Source organism: Hydra viridissima, unplaced genomic scaffold, assembly GCF_058129835.1.
Source record: "Hydra viridissima isolate aposymbiotic clone 2 unplaced genomic scaffold, HvirCarnegie_v1 scaffold_1, whole genome shotgun sequence".
NCBI lineage: Eukaryota > Metazoa > Cnidaria > Hydrozoa > Anthoathecata > Hydridae > Hydra > Hydra viridissima.
The window spans coordinates 34,997,278-35,020,947 of record NW_028324300.1 but is presented as its reverse complement, the minus strand read 5'-3'; the positions used below and the strand labels follow the sequence as shown (position 1 = coordinate 35,020,947).

General features: G+C 29.7%; 3 protein-coding genes and 1 pseudogene across 5 annotated transcripts; 1 reads left to right on the top strand and 3 right to left on the bottom strand.

Moving 5' to 3' along the window:
- The first annotated feature begins 1,855 nt into the window (after positions 1-1,855).
- Positions 1,856-22,610, top strand: LOC145191966 (alpha-1,6-mannosylglycoprotein 6-beta-N-acetylglucosaminyltransferase A-like). Of its 3 annotated transcripts, none has more exons than XR_016451182.1 (21): positions 1,856-2,081; positions 2,250-2,372; positions 2,575-2,694; positions 2,790-2,909; positions 3,179-3,243; positions 3,325-3,414; positions 7,544-7,609; positions 7,819-7,983; positions 8,292-8,449; positions 8,811-8,936; positions 9,058-9,239; positions 14,874-14,992; positions 15,340-15,444; positions 15,519-15,599; positions 15,714-15,787; positions 15,945-16,025; positions 16,104-16,232; positions 18,100-18,174; positions 19,172-19,271; positions 21,200-21,260; positions 22,402-22,610. XR_016451182.1 is itself a non-coding variant. In XM_090083225.1 (21 exons), the coding sequence occupies exons 1-21, from the start codon at positions 1,976-1,978 to the stop codon at positions 22,595-22,597; spliced, it is 2,352 nt and encodes a 783-aa protein (XP_089939351.1). In that variant the 5' UTR covers positions 1,856-1,975; the 3' UTR covers positions 22,598-22,610. The 3 variants fall into 3 exon arrangements, 2 of the variants coding, with proteins under 2 accessions (XP_089939351.1, XP_089939359.1); XM_090083225.1 differs by having other exon boundaries at positions 15,704-15,787; XM_090083233.1 differs by having other exon boundaries at positions 1,893-2,081; positions 2,790-3,005; positions 15,704-15,787.
- Positions 4,188-5,829, bottom strand: LOC149894702 (uncharacterized; annotated as a pseudogene).
- Positions 5,917-7,018, bottom strand: LOC145184792 (uncharacterized). The gene is made up of 2 exons (XM_090071394.1): positions 6,301-7,018; positions 5,917-6,069 (listed from the first exon to the last, which is right to left on the bottom strand). Exons 1-2 carry the CDS (start codon positions 6,613-6,615, stop codon positions 5,917-5,919), a joined length of 468 nt encoding a protein of 155 aa, XP_089927520.1. The 5' UTR covers positions 6,616-7,018.
- Positions 9,626-21,102, bottom strand: LOC149894701 (uncharacterized). The gene is made up of 4 exons (XM_090083249.1): positions 19,504-21,102; positions 13,286-13,531; positions 12,899-13,186; positions 9,626-12,380 (listed from the first exon to the last, which is right to left on the bottom strand). Exons 2-4 carry the CDS (start codon positions 13,365-13,367, stop codon positions 10,987-10,989), a joined length of 1,764 nt encoding a protein of 587 aa, XP_089939375.1. The 5' UTR covers positions 13,368-13,531; positions 19,504-21,102; the 3' UTR covers positions 9,626-10,986.
- Positions 22,611-23,670: the final 1,060 nt, after the last annotated feature.

Here is a 23,670-nt window from a genome sequence, read left to right as displayed (position 1 = left end):
GGCAAACTTTCAAATCTAACTTGTTCAAAAGTTTGAGTTTTTGATTTGAATAAGAATATTTAAAAGCCTCGAATGCTCATTCCTTTTGTTAATTATTATTAACGACACAAAATTTTATTTAAAATCAAATGTTGTTGTTTTTTTCTCTCCTGAAATTTTCCACAATTTTCACAGATTGGCTAAATAGACCTGCTACCCCACTTTGTTTATAAAATTTTGAAAGCTGTTCAAGAACACATTGATTTGAACCGCATGTGCTCAACAAATAATCTACAATATTTACCTGATATTTCCGTAAAAGCAAAATGCAATAAATGTGGGGTACTGATAAATAAAATTCGGTTGCAAGAACTGAGTTTTAAATTTTACTTCAAATTTGAAGTTTGATTTCAAAACTTGTATTGGTCTTGAAAATCAAATTCAGATTTTGAGCCTGACTCGTTGTTTCAAGTTCTATTCTTGAATTCGGGCCTAAATGTTTAAAAAGAAAAACCTAAGAGTTTATGAAAATATTTATAAGTAATTAGCGCCCCACAATATCTCAGTTTTTATTTTTTGTTTGTTTGTTCGTTTTTAAAACCTTTTTATAATTATTGATATCACATCTGGATTAAAAGTATCAAAAGAGTATTATTTTCCACAAATCATTTAACTATAAAGCAAGTTTTAAAAATTTATAAAAGTTGAATATAAACAAAGTATTTTGAGGTAAATGAGTTTAATCTTTACGCTATTTTCAAAAATGAACAAATCACTTCCTTTTATGCACTTAATGATATATGTTTTTGTTTTTTTAAAGAAGGATATAAGAAATTTTTGAAATAGGATTGAGTTTTGCTTATGCAAAATCAAAAATCGCAGTAACAAAAGAATTGTGGTCAAAAACATGCTTAACATAAAGAGTAAGGCTCAACAGTATGCATATTATATGTTAATTTATTAACAAAATATGAGCCTAGATATGCTTATAAGCGTTATTTTAATAATAATAAAAATAAATAAATAAACATGCAATTAACACGTATTGGTAGGATGTAAGTCCTCTGAGAGTTTTATGTTAATGTAACAGTTAAAATGTAACTTTAATGTAAAACGAATTTTAACTAATTAACACAAAATAGAAAAATATTTATTCATCTTTTTGATGAACAAATATTTTTTTAGTTTGAGTTAATTAGTTTCTTATTTAAAACGATGTAAAATTGTGAAATGAAAAAATATTTTAAAAATGCTAAAATACCAAAACTTAATGTTTTAAATAATTTCTCAGTATACGTAAAAAAAACAAGGAAATAAACACTCGATTTTAGGGGACTCAACAATAGTTTAATATCCTCGAGTTTGGTAACCGTAGAATTCACCCGTATCAAGACTAATGATATATAAGTGAAGCCGTGGAAGCCATTTCTAATTCAGGCAAAAACATGCATTTCTAACTTTTATTTCGCACGTCTGATATAGCTTTTGCCCTTAATACAAATGGCGGATTCAATTTGTAAACAAAAAAGCGGCTTCACTTTTCGTCCAATAAAATCCCGCAAGTTAGACATCTAGTATATATTATATATCATTGATCAAGACGGACTGACAATAAAAATGAAATAAACGGTGTGTGTGGTTGTGAATAAGCATCAGAGTCTCGGAAGTCTCTTATGTTCGATACAACCATTAACAATGCTTCAAAGTTAGTATCGGAAAAATCCGTCTACCGAGACTGAGCCAATTCGGTATCGATATCATAGGACGGTTATCGTAAAAAAGGACCGGTCCAGTGACTACACTGTACTTTCGGTATTGAGTGTCAGATGCAGAGTTGTGAAAGTAAATGATTAAATTTGTAAAATGTTCGGTTGCCGTGATAATAAATGTTTTGAAAAATCGGCGCAAGATTTTTTAGCGTTGTATTTATATTTATGATTTAAAGTATTTATTTTTGGTGCTGTATTTATCTAAAATATTTTAAGGCTATAATGATATGATAAAAAAAAGGTGCCTAAAAAGTCAGACGAAAGTATTGTTCATCTTTTTTTGTTGTTCTGTAATAGCAACAATAATCATTTGGATGCAGTCTCCTAATCCAGGTATAGAAGTTGTTAAAGTTTTTTAAGTCAGTTAAAATTTGTCATCCTTATTTTTTCATCTTACTTGTATCTTCAATATTAAAAAGAAATCAGAAATTTATATAAAATATAAAGTTTTTTTTAAAAAAATGATATTACAATATTAAATAATTGCATATTTTTTACTAGAAATATCGCTATGTGAAGTCTTACAGCAACCTTGTCACTTTCATGCATCTTGTTACTCCAGACCAGGCTCTTATTATTGTGAATGCAATAAAGGATTTTTTGGTGATGGTTACTTGTGTCATGGTAATTTCATAGTTTATCAATTATTTTTATATCAGAAAAATAATTTCAATTATACTATAATTCTACTAACAAACAGACTAAATTCACATAAACTTTTTTATGCTTAAGCTTACTAGATCTTTAGATTTTCTATTTCAAGTAATTGATATATAGTTTATAAATTAGCAAATAAAGAGTTTTTTAAAAGTTTTCTTTTTATCAGATATAAATGAATGCAAAGAAATTAACTGCGGTTCCAACAGTATATGTATCAATATTATTGGTTCATTTGAGTGTGGTTGTCAGCATGGCTACCACCAAGAAAATACACCATATTGTGAAGGTGAGTAAATATAAATGCACTAAAGCATAATATTAAAGCTATGAGGAATATAATATTATAAATATTAGAATTTTTATATCAATTCTCTATTGTAGATATAAATGAGTGTCTCCAAAGCTCTCCATGTGATAAAAACGCTGTTTGCTTGAATACACAGGGATCTTTCTCATGTGAATGCAACAAAAACTACTCAGGAAATGGATTTGATTGTATATGTATGTATTAAAAATTTCTGTTTCAATAATTTTGAAACGAAATTTCAACAGTGATTTTGACACCTGTACTTATAGTTTTCCATACTGTTTAAACAAGTATGTTAATTTTGATTAGGTCTCTATTTTTATTCATTTATTCATAAGTATTAAATGCATTTTCTTTTTAAAGTTTTAATTTATTTCAAGTTCAGCATATTAATTGTTATATACTATTTACAATTATTATTCATTAACTTTGTAACTAATTCTATTTTATTCTTTCATTACAGATGAGCCAATCAAATGTGAGATTCCAAATGATGAATCATTTCCCTATTGCAGCAGCAAAGTTCTGGTAATATGATGAGTTTTTGCTCATTACTATTTGATTAAATAACCATTAACATTTGATAAAAAATTTAATTTTAATTTTTAGTGGATGCTTAAATTTTGGAAGTCCCACCCTTGTTATTCACGTGAAGGAGTAGATGGATCAAAATGTTCCATTATAAGTTATTTATCTGAAGTATCTGATTTAATATTCTTTCTTATGCAATATTTTTAACTAATAGTAATGCAATAAGAATAACAATAAAAATTATATGTTAAAGGGGAGAAAAAGAAAATGTATTTAATGCTTGGAACTTTTATATCTTTTTTAGTTCTGTAAAAAAATTCTCAATAAGTTATATAATTATTAGAGAATTATATAAGTACATATAACAATGTTACACATAGGATTGTGCATTAGGGTACAGCGAGAATTTTTTTTTCTTCTAAAAGCTTAAGAAAAGGTGTATTCTTATGTAAAATCAAATTTTAAATAGGGTTTCCTTAAAAAAATCTTTGATCGGAAAAAGTTTTGATACCCAAATTTTCACTTTTAGAAATTGCAAAATTTAGTAAAACCTTATTTGTCACATTTGTCCTTTATTATGTTTTACATGTCCTTCTTTTTCATTGCGATGAAATATTAAATGCAAATAATGTTTCTAGACCAATTGCAAGCTTTTTTGATACTTGTTTCAAAGTCATTATCTTGCATGAATCCTACCAGCAATGCAGATTCTGGACATTTCAGGGGAGAGGGTCTTCAACTTTCATTGAGGTTTTAATGATTAACAAGTTTGCTTACAACAGCTGTTTTTTTTTGTTTCATTAGAAACAAAGGTGGTGTCAGTGATGCGGTTTCCCCAAAAAACAGGAGGTCTATCCCATCTTACTCAAATAATATTTTGATAACACTACTATAACACTATTTAAAAAACAATAAATAAAACAACATATCTTTCAAATCTATTAACATTGAAAATTTATTAAAATTTCTTTCTTTGTTTTAAAAACAGGTAGCAACTCTCTATGTTGAGCTCTAGCTCTAATATATCCATCTCTTGCATCTGGTCCAACTACTGACATGGATGCTACTGTCACTTGTTTTACAGCACGCTTGGTACTTTGAGTATGAATTTTAGCAGAAGGAGTTATTAGAGGTGTCAATCTTAGCAATACCAACTTATCTTTAGTGAGCGAACAAGTAAAAACAGGTTCTTGTACTACACCATTTTCCCATTTGACTAGCTCTTGAAGAGTAGTTGCTTCAAAGTTCAGTTTAGGTATTTTTCTTGGTCTGATTCGCATGTCTCCAAGGATATTATTACCCCTTTGTTCCAAAATTCGGTCAACTGCAAAGTTGCGGTCTTCTGCATTATTACTAGATAATAAAGAGATTAATAAACTTTCATGGTTCGCATACCAAGGGCCTAACTGGATGTAGGGAGTCACAATTTCTCTTACTATAACAGGTTGATTTCTAAGAATTCTCAATTGAGACAGAATGTGATTAGAAGCATCTTCAAGTCTGTCTTTAACTTTAATGTCAAAAAAAAGTTTAAAGTAAAATTGTAAACAAAATAATACAAGTAACTCAAGATTTTTCAAATTCTGATCAGTTAAGTCATGTTTCCTTGTCTACATAAAGACTATTCTCATGCCAGTAGTGAGCCATCTGGCATGACTTAAGGGGCCACATTGAATTTCTCTAAGATTAGGTGGCAATACACCGATCTTAACTGCTTTACATAACTTGTAGGTTTGTTTTTGATCTGTTGACATATTTTTTAGTATTGTTTCTGGAATGTCAACAAAGCTCTCTCCCTCTGGAAGAGCTTTAAATTGAGGATTGTACTCCATTTTATTAACATCAGCAAGACATTTTCCCACAGGACCTACAAAGCCAGTACTACATGATGTTAGTCCATCAATTCCTTCTATTAGGTGACGCAAAAATAACTCATTTGAATGAAGCACGCATATGGCCCAGTGGCATTTGTAACCTAACATCTTTTCAAGATGTGTTATAGCACCACCTTTCCAGCCAGTGTTAATTGAAGTACTATCAGCTCCAAGTACTAAACATGATTCAGTAAGATTATATTTTTGCAGCAAATTATAAACACCTTCAGCAATCTTTTTAGCTGGCTTATCTGAATGAGTATGTGCATTTGGAGTAAAATGACCAAGATATCAACCACCAGGTTCTATAGTCACAGTAATGTGCTGCTCTTTGATAATAATAGGATGTAGTTGTCCATTTGAATCATTTATCATCGCTCTTGTTGAATCTTTTCTTCCATCAAAGTAAATGCCAATATTATCTGCTTTTGGAAGATTAAAATTGTCATTATTCTTTGCTACTACCATGATTTTTTTTCTTGCTCTCGTCAACTTAGAAGGATCACAAGCAAGGTAAGAGTATTCAGGGGTGAGAAGTCCTGCTTCAATTAAATCTTGCAGATAACTTGTAGCAATTGCTGCAGTTGCGGCAGGTGAAATCCCAAACCTATAAAATAAAACTAGTTTATATTTATTTTTATTAATTCATCATCCGAACTTTTGCTGCTCAACAAAATAATAATCTATATGATTACCTTATACTAGCCATTGCTGTGTTTTTTATTGACGTAGTGTTTTTTCTTGACTTCTTTTTTAAAAATCTTGTTACAAGGAAAGCATAGACACCTAATTTATCCTATAGAAGCCTTTCAACCAACAATTTAATTTCATTGTCTTGTTTTAAAGTAAAGTTAACATTAACTGGATTATAGTTGTCATTGAGTGAAATATCAGGAGAAATATTTTTTTGATATTCTTCATATAATTCTATATCTTGTTTTTCTGTGACCTAAAACCAAACTTTTACAAATATTATTTTTGTTTTATATGTATATGTGTGTGTGTGTGTTTATATATATATATATATATATATATATATATATATATATATATATATATATATATATATATATATATATATATATATATATATATATATATATATATATATATATATATATATATATATAATTTGCTATATAAACAAAGAAAATATTTACTATTATGAAATTATATTTACCTCAAAGGATGCTTGATCATCTTGTAGTTTTTTCATTCTTTTCTCATAAGCTTTTTCGTCACTGATTTTTCTCTTATATTTTTTTCTAAGTTTCGTTGTCTCAATCTTATCAGCATGTCCCATTTGCATGTCAGACTTTTCACCTGTCTTATTTCTTTGACTGTATAACCACCTGAGCTCCATAGTTGGAATTTTTTTAGAAAAAATACAGGTGCAATTTATATGTGCTTTACTTTTACAATTTTGGGGGGAAGAACACTCAGACATATCATGTTCACAAAGAAGAATCTTATGAGGACATGTTATGAGGTCCATTAGCTTATCTAACTTCAATATAAGTTCTTCTTTTACTTTTGCCTTAGTTCTTCCCCATGCAATGTTTTCTACTTTCTCCCAAAGGGTTTTAATTCTATAATAAAGTGATGTTGAAACTTAACATTTGCTTTTCTCCATTGAGCAAGATGCTGTTGAAACTTAACATTTGCTTTTCTCCATTGAGCAAGAACAAATGGAATCAGGTTGCTAGCAAGATCTTTGTTAGAATATTTATTATGGTGTAGATTGCATGTCATGCTTTTTTGTTCTTTTAGTAAAATCCCTTTTTGAATAACTGCTCTGTTTGTAGGCAGCTCACTAGGAATAAAATCTTTTCCAGGTCCAATAAAATCTGAAATTGCAGTGGTGGATGATCTAGTCTTAACTTTCGACATTTATGAATATCTCGATTTAATAACTAATAATGAATAAAATAGTAACAGAGTTCGATCTTGTATAAAGCTTTTATACAGCGGAGAGCTAAGTAAAAATATCTTTTAAAATTAATTCGGCACTGCGCTTATTAGGAGAGTTTATTACATAAAAACGGATTTTGTTTATTTTATGATAATTTAAAATTTTTTCATTTTAATAATCTGTAAACATGAAAATTTGGGTATCAAGACGTTTTCTGATCAAAAAGTGGTCCATAACAAACCTACCTTGAAATTTAATTTTACATAGGAATACACCTTTTCTTAAGCTTGAAATTTATTTTTTTCAAAAACATATAAATCTCACTGTACCCTATTGTGCATGTTAGACCAACCACAATTATTCTTACTGTGGTTGGTCTTAAAAATTTGTTTTATTATATATGTTTATGTGGCATTATGTCCAGTTGATCTTTCTTAATTTCTTTCTTTTTCATCAACAGTGAATTTAGTATCTTAATTTTTCTGCAAAATTAACTTTTTTTTGTTTTAAGGTTGAACATTTTTGTCCATTATCTCTTGGCCAGTCAAAAAGGAATAGCACTTTTAATGCATTTGCTGTGGGTTTTGTTACATTTTGTTGTTTAATGTATTTTTCAGCTAATTTAAACTTTTTGGATTTTTTTTATATTGACATCTGATATTTATAGCATAATAATAATAGTATAGTTTTGATAATTATTTTACTTTTTAAAATAAAGTTCATTGTTCTTTTTTTTTCCTTCAGTCTTCCATTAAAATAATTTAGTTATAATTTGCAATTGTTCAGGAACTTGACCGTTTAGATGTGGATATTTTAACAAAATATATTCTATGGAATAAGGAAAGCTTTGAATGGATTGAAAATCGAATAAGATCTTTGTGGGACAAATGGGTGGAGTCATATCAAGCTTTTGCAAGAACTCAAAATCTGACTAAAAGAAAAAAGAAATATGTATGCATAATCTATTCAATTCTGATAATGATGATGATGATGATGATGATGATGATGATGATGATGATGATGATGATGATGATGATGATGATGATGATGATGATGATGATGATGATGATGATGATGATGATCATGATCATGATGATGATCATGATCATGATCATGATGATCATGATGATCATGATCATGATCATGATGATGATCATCATCATGATATGATCACAATGATCATGATCATCATGATCACAATAGTAATTATGATGATCATGATCATATCATCATGATCATGTCCATGTTTTGCTTTCAAGATTCTTATTTTCCCTGGTATTCTTGCAGAGAAGACATGGTCATGGTCAATAAGAGCTGGTCAAGGTGGTCCATTGGGAGAATTAGTTCAATGGGCTGACTTGATTGCTGGCTTATATCTCCTTGGACATGAAGTATTTGCTGCTAATACGCTTAAAAGGTTTCATAACATTTTATAAGGTTTTTATGCCATGATGAAAATTTTGCCAAAGAATTATTAAAATGGATTTTTTTGTGTTAATCTTTCTGAAAGCAACAAGTCATGCAGCACTAAGTTTTTTATTTTAGTACCATTGTTCAAACACTAACTTCTAAATTTCCAGTATTTACTTAAGGTCTTTTTGTTAAAGATTCGCTTGTTTTAGTTGTAACTTTTTCAAATCCACCCTCAATCGTTGTCAAAAAAGCAATTTCTATTGCTAATCCAGTGCTAAAAGTTGCTATCCAAGGTTTTACTAGATACAATGAACTTAGTAAATGAGCATATTGCTGTTATTTAAATAATTTTTTATTTGGTTTAGTTTGATATTTACATTCCCTTGTTATAATGGTGTGTTTGAAATAAACAACTTTGATTTGATATATACTGATATACATGGAATGAAGCTCCTTGAAGAATTTCAACAATTTAATTTCCAAAAGAACAAGTAAGAATATGTTTTAAACTGGGAAAAAATTTATTCAATTAATTTTTTTTTTATTGCTAAAGGTTGATGTGAAACATTAATATTTACATTATATTACAAAGTATAACATTTATACTTACAGATGCAAGTTACGAATATTAGATTCATTTGGAACAGAGGCCCGATTTAACTATCTTGAGCCAATAGATGAGCGGTATACTGGTTCAGTATCAATCAGTCATACTCAAATGAAAGATCTCATGGCTGGCAATCATTCTTATGCTGGATGGAAATTAAATTTAAAGCAGTTCTTGACCATGTTTCGTAAGTTAAAATGATAAAAGTTTTGTAAGTTAGTAACAAATCCAAACTTGAATGATAGTACTCTAATAATGACTTTAACTGTAGTGTAGCATAAATCTCAACAACAAATATGTAGTAGAAAGGTCTCAACAAATATCTAGTGTTTTTTTTTTTTTTTTTTTACTCTTACTTTACTCTTACTTTACTCTTAGATTTAAGCTCTAAAATAATTTCAATTTTAAAGTTAATAATTTTAGTTGTTATTTTTCATTAAGTACCAGCAAAATTGTTCTAATATATTACTATAAGCCTTAATTATAAATTGTATAAATTTTATTTTTGTATTGTCGTTGTGTTGAAGTGTGTATTCCTAACCTGTTTTGCCAAAAAGCAAATAAAAAAATAGCTGTTCCACAAAAAATTTATTTCTGTGATAAGACAATGATATTTGAGATTTGTATTGAATACTGAGCAATCTTCTAGAATATTCCTGAACTGTTAAAATTGTCCAGGTCTGCAAATTTTACAGAATATTCTAAAACTTTCAAGAAACTTTTAGAATTTTTTTTTTGGTGTTGGCATCACTTATAATCCAAGTGAATGGCATCTATTTGTAGACAGTTAATTCCAGAGCCTCAAAACCATGTTGCTTCACAATGGAAGTAACTACCTGTCCATTCTGATGGCTTACTTTGTGCACCTCAAAGAGGACTACACCAGTGTCAGGATGTTGCTGAGTGTCTTGAAGTATGACAACTATGGATGAGAGGTCATTAGAGAATTCAGAATGGTGTCATTCCTATGGGCCTTCAAGACAGTTTCACAAAATTTCCTTGTTTCCTTTGCCTATCTCACAAAAGACTGGCAGCAATTAATTGAGTTAGGCCTCATCAAGCATTTTGTCACTGCTCTTGACAAGGAGTCTGCATCTTTTAAGTACCTCCAAAGCTGTCTAAGGTTAAGGTGAGAGCTGGTATTTTAATTGGACCATTGGATCAAGAAGATCATATTATGATCAAGAAGATCAAAAAGAATGTTACGTGTTTGTTTAGTTCCTGAACAGAATGAGAGAGCTGCTTGAAACAGTTCTGTTGCAGTTGTTCATGGCTTCCTGGATAATCACAAGTTGGTTCAGATTCCCATAAAGAATTACTCCGCAATCGGATACACAATTTCACTAAATCTCCATATCCTCGATGCTCATCTTGATAAATTCAAGGAGAACATGGGAGCTTACTCAGCACACGTGTCCAAAATTGGTAGAAACTACTTTGAAGCCCTCCAGAAAAACCATTTTGAGGGATGATTTTTGTAATATTCCTGATCACAAAAATGTAACATTTGAAATCATCTGTAACCGTCCTTGGAAGAAAATTTGATTTGAAAATTACATCCTACATAATAGAGAGAAAATGAGAGCATTCTGTTTATTTTGATTTTCTAGAGCATTCAAATTTGAAAGTTTATATCTAAACATAAATATTATCATATGTGTACATAACTAGATTAAAACATAAGGTAAAGAGCTAAAAAACTTTGTGACATTTTCATAAAGTGATGTATTCTTTAGTAAATATTAGTTTTTAAATTCTACATTGCAAAGCATTCTTAACCACACATGAAACCACAATCATGTCCATAATATTGATAGGAATAAAAAGAATTATTCTGTGTGTTCTAAGAAGGAAGAAAGTTTTAAATTACTCATTCCTGAAAAAAAAAAATCTTACTTTACTGGCAGAATAAAAAAATAGTTTTTACTCCCAATTTAGATATTCTTGCTGTTGTAGTCCACGAGACAAGTTTGCAGCCACTTTCCATATTCTGGATGGTCTACTGGCCTCTTGTATCTGCTCCAATGAGACTTGAAGCTGTGGTGAAGAGCTTCAGTGGCCTGCTCACTATATTTTCCAAGGGAGTTTTGATTCTTTTCTATGAAGTGTTTGATGTGGTAAAGCACTGCATGGACTTTTGGAGTAACACTTACTCTGTCAAGAGCCAGATAGGAGGCTTGGAATGATGATAGTTTTTCATAATAGTCAGGTTCCAGGGTCATTCCAAAGCAGGCAGACACCACTGCATCAAATTTTCTCAGTGCATCAACAATGCCAAAAATGTTGAACGCACAGTCTTCTTCTGCAAGCCTTTGAAGGATATCTACATTTTTGAGGAGTTTTCTACACTCATTTCCTGCAAACTGACCACCATGGAAAGGCTGAGGCTTGATGTGAAGAACCTTGGGCCACTCATCAGCTTTCAACCACTCTTCCTTCAATGCCTTGAACAGATGGTTGACTACTCCAAGTAAGAGATGGAGTTCCATTGGTGGAATGAAGTCCAAGACTAGGACATTATCAGGCAAGCTTAAAAGAGGCTCATGGACAACATTCTTAAAATCTTTGGCTCTTTTGTAGTCCTGACCATTGTCCTGGAATGCTTTGAAGCATTTTCTCAATGAACCAAATGTTCGAGGACTTCCACATGCAGACAAATCCTTTGAGTCAACTTCACACCAAGTGCATGGGTGAGAGCTTGAATGGGACTGCAAACCACAGATAATATTGGCTAACTTCAAATCACATGAGATGAGGAAATGGGCACCCTCAGGATGAATAAGATTCAAAATTTTTCTTACATTGTTGTAGTTTTCTGGAGCTTCTTCTGCTACAGCAACAAGAAGTTGGCGCTTCACTCCACTTTCTTTAGCTACTTGTGATGTCAAGGTTTTCTTGCAAGGTGGAGACCTAGACTCTAACACTTGCTCCATCTCTTGAATGCCCAGACTGACCTTAAAGAAGCCACCACCACCATCTAGACTAAGCTTCACAATGTGCTGTGTATAGACTTGTCTTTGAAGCAGGACATCATTCAGAAGTTCTCCTAGGTTTTTGCAGTGTACAACCAATTGCTTCCTTCTCTGTGATTTGTCATTGCAGACTTCAATGTCAGTTTGAGTGAAATGAGCAGACAGCTTCTTTCCAATCTCAATAAACTTTGATTTAAAGTTGGGTTCCACAACGTGACTTTTGGTGACTTGGTTTATGGTAGACACCAATTTATTCATTGAGGAATTGGACAAACCAGTGTTGACTTGGATATTCACCAGATCTTCTGCTTTCAGTAGTGGGGTGTCTCCAAAAAGTTTTTTGGCACTTGATGGTCCTAATATAAAGTTGAAAACATTTATATATAGTTGTATTTGTTTGCTACAAGTAAAATAGACACTTAAAGTATAATGATATTATGATGGATAAATAAACATAAGTAGTAAAAAGCATTTGACTATCTAATTAACAAATTTTGATCTTTGGCTAGGTGCTAGTCTAAATGTGTAAGAAAATATGCATTTACTGATATGACACAACACTAAACCTGGATAATTATTTGATATGTTTGATTCAACTAAATTCAGCTGTAAGTTAAGTTTGGTGTACTTTATCATGCAACAAAATAAATTTTGTACTTATTCAAACATTGCCCTATCTCAAATTTAAGGGTACATTAAACACTAACTAATCTTTTATTTTATTATAAGAGATAACTAACAAACATATCTCTTTTTACAAGGGGCTTTTTGATAACGTGTCTGTGATTTCTTAAAATAGTAAATTAAGGATAAGAATGCTTAGTCTTAAAGCTTGTACATAACACAATAGTAATTTTAGCATAAATTTATGTACCTTTTGTAAGACACAAAGGGTGGCTACCTCTGCTTTGTGCAAGTTTGACAGTTCCATTTGGAGATGCTTCTTTGACAGTATCAACTGAAGCTGCAACTTGCTCACTGACAAGAGAATCCCTCATTGCTAGTTTTCTCATGTTTTCACGAAATGAGAAGTCAGAGCAGTTATGTGATATTCCTTTTCCAAGAATTGACAAGCACTCTGAACATCTTTTTTGGTTTGAAGAAGAATGTGAATGTTCTGAGGAAGTCTCCAGTGGGTGTTTTTCATAAGACTTCAAATGTCCTATTTGACAAATCAGGCAGTCACTGTCCTGTTCCCGAGTTGAAGGTCTGACTTTTATAGTTTCAAATTGAAAAATAAGAGGAAGTGAAACATTCTCACCATTTTTCTTCTTTCCAAGAGCAATCCTGCATGTGTCACAAATCCCTTTTGGAACTCTAGAGTCTGATATGTCAAGTTTCATTTGGAGCACAGTTTCAATTGTATTGATCAATTGATTGTTCAACTCTCTTGTACATTTTCTCAAGCAAAAATACAAACTGTTTTTCTACAGTCTTTATGAGTTTTCTTTGAGTTTGGCATTTTTCTGAGACTTTTAACAAAATTTTGCTCAATAAAGGTCTAATTCTAAAGGTAAAGTATCAGAAAGTTTGCTATTTCCCGAAAAAAATTTTGTTTACTTTTAAATATTTTAAATTCCAGGAAAGCTAAAATTATTGCAAAAAAAATTATTATTTGAGTATTTATTTAAGTATTTGATTGCTATTTTATCCTAAAATGCTGCAAAAATGCAAATGAGATATTAAACCATTGTTTTAAATTATCTTAAAACAGAGAAATTCTTCAAATCAAATTTTCTTTAACGGACGGTTACAGATGATTTTAAATTTTACATTTTTGTAATCAGGAATAATACCAAAATCATCCCTCCAAAGGGTTTTTCTGGAGGGCTTCAAAGTAGTTTCTACCAATTTTGGACACGTGTGGAGCAAGGGCAGCACTTTCATTAAAGTATATCTGACTTTTAACACCATTGTTAAGGACAGTAAATTGAATACATGATGGGGGACTACATTTGGGGGCTACTTTGCGAAAGTGATTTACAGTACATTTGCAAATCTAGAAAATCTACTGAATTACCAATATTTCTGAAGCCTTTTGAGTGATTTTTTTAGTGTCTTTTTCTATTCATAATACAGTTGTTATTTCTTACCAGGTAGAATGAACAAAAGTGTGAAATTTTTCTTATTCTGTCTCAATAAAACAAAACTTTGTAGTGTGGTTATAAAATCAAAGTTTGATCAATGTAGTCATTTTTCCACAGTCTTTATATGTAAGCAATTGAAATATGACAACTTTTGTTGAGTTAAGTTTAAAGTTAAAAGAAAAGTCCAAGTATTTTTAGCACTTTCAGATTTTGAAAATTTTCTATATATTTAAAATCATCCATCAGGTTATCTTATAAATAGAGAAACTTGATATAAAGATGCAATAACCATCAATAATGTCTGTTCTTTTTAATTTTTAAAAAATTGGTGGCGGCTTATTTTAAACCTGCTTAAAAAATTTATTTAAAAAAAAATTGCTTTAGTAAGGTTTGGTGAATAGTATTTATGGGATTTGATTATGTATGTATGTATGTATGTATGTATGTATGTATGTATGTATGTATGTATGTATGTATGTATGTATGTATGTATGTATGTATGTATGTATGTATGTATGTATGTATGTATGTATGTACGTATGTATGATGTTATAATCTATATTGGATATTTTTTATTCAACAGTTCACAGGTTTTTATGAAGCATATTCATAACTTGTTTATAAGTGTAAATCTAATCTTGATATTTTCAACAAGCAATTTCAATTGATAAATGTAAATTGAGCTTGATTTTTCAAAAAACAATTTCAATAGATGCATTAATCTACCATATTTAAGCCCTAGTGATCTTGCATTTCTTCTAGCTCATAGTGATGACAACTCTTTCCTTGGTTTTGTTGTTGTTTTGGATTCAGCAATAAATAGTACTAAGTCTAAAGACAACATTGCATTGGTTTATGGTAAACAAGATTATATGTGGAAAGTATGTTTTTACTTTTAAAATTTATTTGTTGAGGTGATGAATAGTACCCAACCCTTTTTTACATGATATCTTTCTAATATGACAGTTAAAAATAGTTTTAAAAATGTGTTTAGTAAATACTTGACAAATTCTTGATAAATATCTCTATGCTTTTTTTTAAACATGTGCATATACGAGTAACTGTATATTTTAACTTTGTTTTTTAATTATTTTAATAAACCTTTAGCTTTTTTTTCTTCTTGGGAATCATAATAAATGCAATTTATGTTAAGAATAGTGATACTAAAGTTTGTTTATAATTTATTTTAAAATATGCATGATGAATAATCTTCAAACCTTTTTTCTAGGATTGTCTTCCTTATTTATCTTATGTAAATAGATATTTGTCTGTTCATGCTAATGTGCTTCCTGATGCTGGAAAAAGCAGAAAAAAGGCCAAGATGAAAAAAAAGGTCCAAAAAGTTTTTTTATTACTTGGTGAGTTTTAAATATTTTGAAATGCATACCTTAAAAGGCTTCTTTTTAGATTTTGTATGTACCTCAGTTTGTAAACAACCATGGGTTTTTACCGTTTGACAAGTTACAGAAACTTCTGGAAAGTACAAAGGTTTGATTATATTAACTGTTTAAAAAATTCTTCAGGTAATTTACTGAACTAGTGATAATTTTCTTTAGAAATAAAGGTGACTTTTTAAAAATATTTATTCTCAGATATTTGTAGGCCTTGGATTTCCCTTTGAAGGTCCTGCTCCATTAGAAGCAATTGGCAAAGGAGCTGTGTTTCTCAATCCAAAGGTTTAAAAATGTTTGTGAATTGAATATCACTTTCTTTATTTATAAATCATGCTATGTTATATAAAGACTTTTGCAGGATTTTAAAAATATAATAGTAATGTTTTATTTGACCTTTTTTTAAAAGGATATGAATTTTAAGTGATTCTTTTAAATTTAGTTTTCTCCACCATTTAACAGACTCAGAGATGTTGAATTTGAAAAAGAGTTGTTTTTCAAAAGTAAACCTACCTTAAGAGAAGTAAAATATGACATTCTTCAGTTTTATGGTTTTACTCAAAATTATGCTTTACTTTTTATTTTTTTTCTTAATCTTTAGATAACTTCCCAGCATCCTTATCTAGAGAGGTTTGTAGGCAAACCCCATGTTTATACAGTGGATATTCATAATAAAAGTGAAGTTTCCCTTACAATTGCTGAAATTCTAAATCATTTTGAGAATAACATGGTAAGTAATTAAATTGTTTATATATATATATATATATATATATATATATATATATATATATATATATATATATATATATATATATATATATATATATATATATATATATATATTTGTTTTTATGTACTATAGTCTGTTTAGTAAGGTGGTTTTCTTGTTTCTTGATTTAGTGGATTATGTGTAATATATTTAGTTACAGTTTTGGTGTTTTATGTTAAAACCTTTATTTATTTATCAAAACTAAGATCATTTAACCCTTCATCAAAAACAGAAGCTAAATCATAAACCTAATGTTCATCTGGCAGAGAAATGATAAAAAAAAAAAATTGTTAAAAAGGGGTGCTTATAAATTAGTTTTTTTCTAATTTATAAGCACCCCTTTTTAACAGTTTTTATGCTAAACTTCTTGACTGTCCAAACTATATATGTTTAAAGCATGGATCAATGAGAGAAAAGAGACATGATAGCATTTCCAAATCCTTTACTAGTATTTCTTCCCAAAGTTTTTATCTTAAATCATTTTCAAAAACCTTGTTCATTTCTAAAGTAAATATTGGCTCACCATTTTCTGGTATATGAACAGTGTAGAGTTTGTTTGTTTAGCATGCAATAAACCATTCCCAGTAGGCATTGGCCAATAGGTTTGTTTAGCATGCAATAAACCATTCCAGTAAGATGTCCATAAACATCCTCTTTGCAAATAAACCATTGAAACTCCAGCAGCACAACTTGAAAGAACCAATTTAAACATCCTCTTTGCAAATAAACCACTGAAACTCCAGCAGCACAACATGAAAGAACCAATTTAGACATCCTCTTTGCAAATAAACCATTGCAACTCCAGCAACACAACTTGAAAGAACCAATTTAAACTTTGCAATTTGTGTAAGTTTTATTACTTTCTTAGAATAATCTAAATTTTGTATTTCTTCTTTAACCTTAACACTTGAGAGTTATAACTAGAGCGTTTTTTTGTACTATGACTTTCTCAAACATATCTAATGTAATTTTCCTGTGTGTTATTGTTGGACATTAAGGTAAACCAAGTTTTTTTTGGTTTTCTTGAAGTATTCTAGCCTCATTAGTGTTTGTCAGAAAAAAGTCACTACTTTTTTAAATTTCACAGAAATTTAGTGTTTAACTCAAAGACTTTTTGTGATACCAAGTGTACAAAACATTTAACCCTGTACTTACACTGAGTTCCTTCACAAGTACCATCCATATTAGATGGATTTTCAGTAACTGCAACTAAATCCCAACTATCCTGAGCATTCCATTTAAGTAATGCTTCTTTTAAATACTCACCATAATTAATTGCAGCATGTTGTTTGTACAATAAACAGTTTGAAGTGCTAATTTAAAGTAATGTAGTCCTGAGTAACACAGCTTACCATGTATCAGTGGTTATAAACACAAGCAATAAAAATTTTAATTTATTTGCAACCTGTAGCACTGTAGAATTGTATAGCTTAGGAATTAGAATATTAGAAAAATATTTTTGAGAGGTATCCTATATCTTGGCTCAATTATATTTAACAAGTTGACAAATCCAGGTTTGGGCACTTAATTATAAGGCACCATGTCCTCTGCTATAGCAAGAGCTAGTTGAAATTTTTGCTCAATATGAATGAAAATGTAAAAGATTTTTAAATAAGTTAAGCTTTTTGTTCATCAACTAGGAGTTAAAAGTTAAAATTTTATATTACAATTTTATGTTATATTATAATCATTTATATAGTTTTTTTTTTCTGGTTTTTAATTCAAAAGTTTTATCTTGTGTTTTTTTTCAATTTCTTTTTTAGTGTAAGTACTAAAATTTTAAAAAGATTGAAAATTAATTTTAGATTAACTTCCATTTCAATTTTAGATTGACTCATATCTTCCATTTGAATTTACACATGAAGGTTTTTTACAAAGATTGAATGTTTTTTTGCAGCACCAGGTTAAATTGTTTTATCCAGTTTTTTTTATTTTAAAAACTGGAGTATACATTTTCTAAACAAATCTGTTCTGGAAAAATAGTAAAAACACATACACACATATACACATATACACACATACACACATAAACACACACATACATACACATACATACACACACATACACACATACTCACATACTCATATACATACACACATACACACATACGCACATACATGCATACATGCATACATACATACTAGTAATATTGTTAAAATAGATGAAATAATGAACTACTATAATGAAACTATAAATAATGAAACATACTATATATATATACTATACTATATATATTACACTATAAATAATGAAACACTAGTAATATTGTTAAAATAGATGAAAGAAGTGTATTTGAGCATTTTAAGGAATTATACCATTCCTTCAGGAGTCAGATAGTTAATTCATTTTTCAAAAGATAATTACCCAACGCATTCCTCAAAACTTTGTAGGAATCATTTTTGTGAATTAGAAATCGAAAGAATGATTTGCTCTCTACAATCACCCAATCTTTTCCCAATTGAACTTTTATGTGATGAAATTAGACTAATTAATGAAAAAAAAAAAAGTCAAAAAAAATGTTAAAAATAATGTCAAAAAAAATGCCCAAGATTGAAAAAGAAAAAAAGCTAAAAGTGAATGGCATAAAATAGGTTTTCAAAGATTGAAACATTTGTTATGTAGAATGCCACTAATATGTAAAGCGGTTTTTGCTGCTAAAGGTGAGAACAAGTTATAAATTTCTAATTTATTTTTCAAGTAGCCAATAAATTATAATAATTAATTTTATTTAATAATTATGAGTTAATAATTGATAGTAAAAGAGCATATATTCAAAGTGATTTTCTTTTAATTATTCTCATTTCTAAGTAAAGCATTGGAAGTTTTAAAAAGTAATGTCATAATTATGGAATATATTTTACTCAAAAGATTGATTACTTTCTTCTCCTCTTTTGTAAAGGATTTTTGTGAGGGAGCATCGTTTTGGCCTCCAAAATCATCATTGGTTATTGTTTTATCAAATGTTAGTGAATCATGCTCAACAGCTTGCTTTTTTCAAGGTATCATATTAGCTAGTATTTGTGAGTTTTTTTTTGTATATTGCATAATATGTGACAGATAAATATGACCCCATAAAATATCAATAACTTTTAAATATCTTAATTCAATAGAATTTTCATAAAGAAAAATTCTTAAAATTAAATTCGTTTTTTGACAAAAATTAATGTAAAATGAAAATTTGAAGCCAATCAAAAAAATTTATGAACAAAAAGTGTTAAGAATTACATTTACCACATTTGTATTTAACATGTCCTTCCTCAACATCAATCACAGCTTCAAGTGGACTCCTGAACCTGGAGCAGAAGGTGTAGACATAGACCTTAGGCATCTTATCCTTCTCCTTCTTGATAGCAGCCTTCAGGGAGTTGACACTGTTGTGGGGATGTTGAAAGGCCTTTGATTCCATATACGCCCATGTTAAATAATCAAGAGGTGACAAAAATGGAGATCCAGGGGCCATAACTCTTTTGACCAGTGTTTTGGCAGGTTCTCCTGGAGCCACCTCTGGGTCTTCTAGGATGAATATGGCTATGCATCCTGTTGGAGCATAAAATTAACACCTGGAAAGTAGTGGGCATCAATCCAGGGTTTGGCATGGTTCTCCAGGATTCGAATATAATTATTGGTGTCAATTTTCTGACCAAATTTGATGAAGACCAGAGGTAATTTTAGACCATCAGAAGAAATTCGCCAAACATAACTTTAGGTGGATGTTTGGTCTTGAATGTATACTTTACATGCTCTGAGACTGCCTGGACTGGTTGATGACTAATAAACATTGATGGACTACCTTGGTTGGTTGATGAAAACGATTGTTTCTGCTATTTGAGACATAATCAGTAGTAAACAATTTTTCATCTAAGAAGATGATTGATATCTCTTCCTTAGGAAGCTAAGAAGTTTATTTGATCTTTCAAATCTTTTTTCTTTGACACTTGGGGAAACCAGGTGTTTCTCTGACTCTTGACCTTGCATTTAGATCCTTCCAAACCACATTTCTGATGGTATGCTCACTGACAGATAGGTTATTTAGCCATTTTCCTCATTGACCGTACTGGATTCCAAGAAATTCGACCCTTGACTACCTCGATCAACTGAGAAATTCGAACTGACCTTTTCAGACAACTGCCAGACTTCCTCTTAATACATTTGAAAACGTTTAATCACAATGTAGACAGTGCTCATAGGCTTGTTTAGCATCTTGGCAATATTTTTGGGGCGTGGTGCCATTCATGGCAAGGTCAACAAAGAGCTTATTTTTACTACTTATCTTCACTTTTTTGGCTGTTTCTTTCATTTATCTTTATTTTCAAAGATTTTTGCGTCATTAATAACAAACTACGTGCGTTAAAATAACAACGTAGCGTTTATTTTCAAATCACCAAGTTTATGAAATTTGCAGTCACATATGGTGTTAATCTCGTGTTAATCATGTGTATAAGCATTTTTAAATTTCTTTACTGTGTAATATCTACATGAAACGGAAAAATACAGCACAAGATTTCTAACTCATAATTAACTTTTAAGTAAATCATTTATTTAGTTAATACTGCATGAAATTCATAACTGAATGGTAGTTTGTTTGCAGGAAAAATGAAATCAGAGTGTGAGCTATAGAACCTATAGCGATGATTATCGCGTTTATTAAAGGCCAATTAAAAGCAAGAGAGATTCAATGTGGATTTTTCAGGAAAGGGATAAAACGAAAAAAAAAATAAAAATAAAATTCCACTATCATATATTTATTACATACGCATATATGTTATAATTATATAGTAAAATTTTTAACAAGTTGATCTCTTGAAGTTGTTAAAAAATCTTTTCTTGATTTGACCAAATAAACAACAAAACAAAAATTCCCATCTTTTTTTTTTATAATGGAAATGAACTAAATTTTTGTTGACTAGTTACTAACGTCACCATTTAGGTTTGGTTTGCGACAACTCTTTGTATGTCTTAGTCAATAACAGGCTAGCGTTTGAAGACAGGTGAGGTGCCCTTTTATTATACAATTAAAGGTTTCTTTTAATTAGCGCAGATTTGAACAGATTTTCTAAACTATATTAAACATTTTTGTTTGAAAAATTGCTTATTTAGAAATATATAATTTGTAACTCATTGTTTTTGCGCTTTCTTCTGTTTAAGAGGACACTTGTGACGTATTCTTTCTAATTAAGGAACTGTATAATTACTTACATTAATCATACAGATTAAAACCTTACCCCCCCCCCCCTCTTAGACTACAATATTTTTTTTTTTTTTATGTGAAAAAAAACAAGTAAAAATAAGAGTTTTTATTAGCGAAAAATACACGAATAAATATGCATGCTTCAAGTCTTCTAAAAGTTGAATTAACTAATCGAAAAATTATCTTTAAATGATTTTCGGTGTAAACATTTTATTTAAATGTTTACACCAAAAATCAAAAAGCTTCTCATAAAGCGTTTCTGAATTTACATAATAATCAAAAGTTGCCAAAAAAATATAAAGGAGGCGTTAAAATATTAATTGCAATGCACCTGTGCTAAACTTATTTTTTAATGCATCATTAATCTTTTTTTTTTTTTTTTTTGTTTCATGCTTTCTATTCGCCATGTTTCAATGGATATACAAAAAAAACAAAACAAAAACCAAACAAAAATAAGAATTTTATTTAAGGGTCTTTAGCTTTAACTTGCTTATCAAAGTTGTAAAAAAAATCCTTCTCATAACTTTGTTGTAGCTGACCTGTCTTGTTTAATAGTTGATGCTATGAATTGAAGACATAAGTGGATGAAGGTGTTATGTTACACCAATATGGAACTGTCCCTTAACACTTACATGCGCGTTAAATCGTGTTATGGGTGAATTAATATCTAACATAACTCCTTCATCCACTGTGAAAATCGTATTTTAGCACATTTTTTTGCGGTGTCATTATGTTCATGTGAAAGAGCGTTACTTAACACCTTTATTTGTGTAAAAAAGTGGAATTTTGTATTTTTGCGACATAACGCCTTCATCCACTTATGTCTTCAATTATAAAATGCCATCGTAGAGGTTATGCTTTTTTTTGTGTGGATAATATGTAATTTTTAGGTATTATATTGTATCATTCAATACAACATGTAAAAATTTGATACTTTTTAGATCGATTTTATGCAAGAATTATATTCACCTAAGGAGTTTATACGCCCCTTATGTCAATGTTGCAAATGGGAGTTGCGTTTTGCAAAAGGAGCAGCTATTGTATAGCTGCGTCGATTCAGCGCCTTTATATAAACGGTTGTGTCCATGTCGAAAGTTTTTGAAAGGGCAAATAGCATTATGTCCTGGTTGTAGTTGATACGGAAAGAAAAGAGGGGGAAAAAAAACTTGCTAATGCGCGAAATATTTCATTAAAATATTTATTACTTTTAGAAAAATTTTTTTAAAAATGAAAGTTAAAAAAAAAAAGTCTGTTTTCATGATCATCTACATATATTAGTTTAAAAACATCGAAACTTTTTGAATTCTGCTAAAATATGAAATGAATTTTTGTAGTTTTTTTTTTTTACTGTATATATTTAAATAAAGTAAATAAAAAAATAAGTTAAGAAAATTTTAAAGTATGAAAACTGTCTAAATCTAAAAAGCTGAAACTAAATTTAATTCTTCCGAACTCTTTTTTTTTTTTTTTTTTTTTTTCGAATTTCCGAAACTTTTTCGAATGAAATCATCCAAATTAATAATCCATCTTTTAATCATTCGTATTTGTTTCAGTATGTTGACTTAATTACTCTTAATTTTTTTTTTTTTTTCTTTTTTTGATCGCGTTTGTTAACCTCTCTTTTTTTAGTGTACATCAGCCGCTATATAAATATTAATTTGAATAGCAGGGTATCTTTTCATCAGCGTGTCTTTCAACAACCTTTCTTTTATAGGCGATGAGCACTTTAAAAAATTTTAAAAACTTTCCAAGAGTTAAAAACAGTTTTTCTATCTATTTATTGACCCAGACACTTTTTCTATCTACTTAGTGACCCAGACACCTCTTCTATCTACTCAGAGACCCATATAAAATCGATAAAACAAAATTTTTCCAATGGCAATATACTTCATTGATGGTAAAATCTAATAGATTTAAACTGGTTTTGATTTTATATCATTCCAGCTGATTAAGAAAAATAGGATATTTATAAAATTTCAGTTGTCAATACTTTTGAGAATAAATGTTACGCGTTAGTTTAAAACTCTAAAAAAAAAAATTATCCATTTTTCACTATTTTCTTTGTGATTTGCTGAAAAATAGCATTTTTTTTTTTTAAACGGATTTAAAAATGCCTATTCCTCTCTTTTTATTATTGAATTTCTCATCAGCTATGTGTTTGAAACAGATTTATGAGACTTTATTGTAGCACCTTTACGTGTGTAAATTGA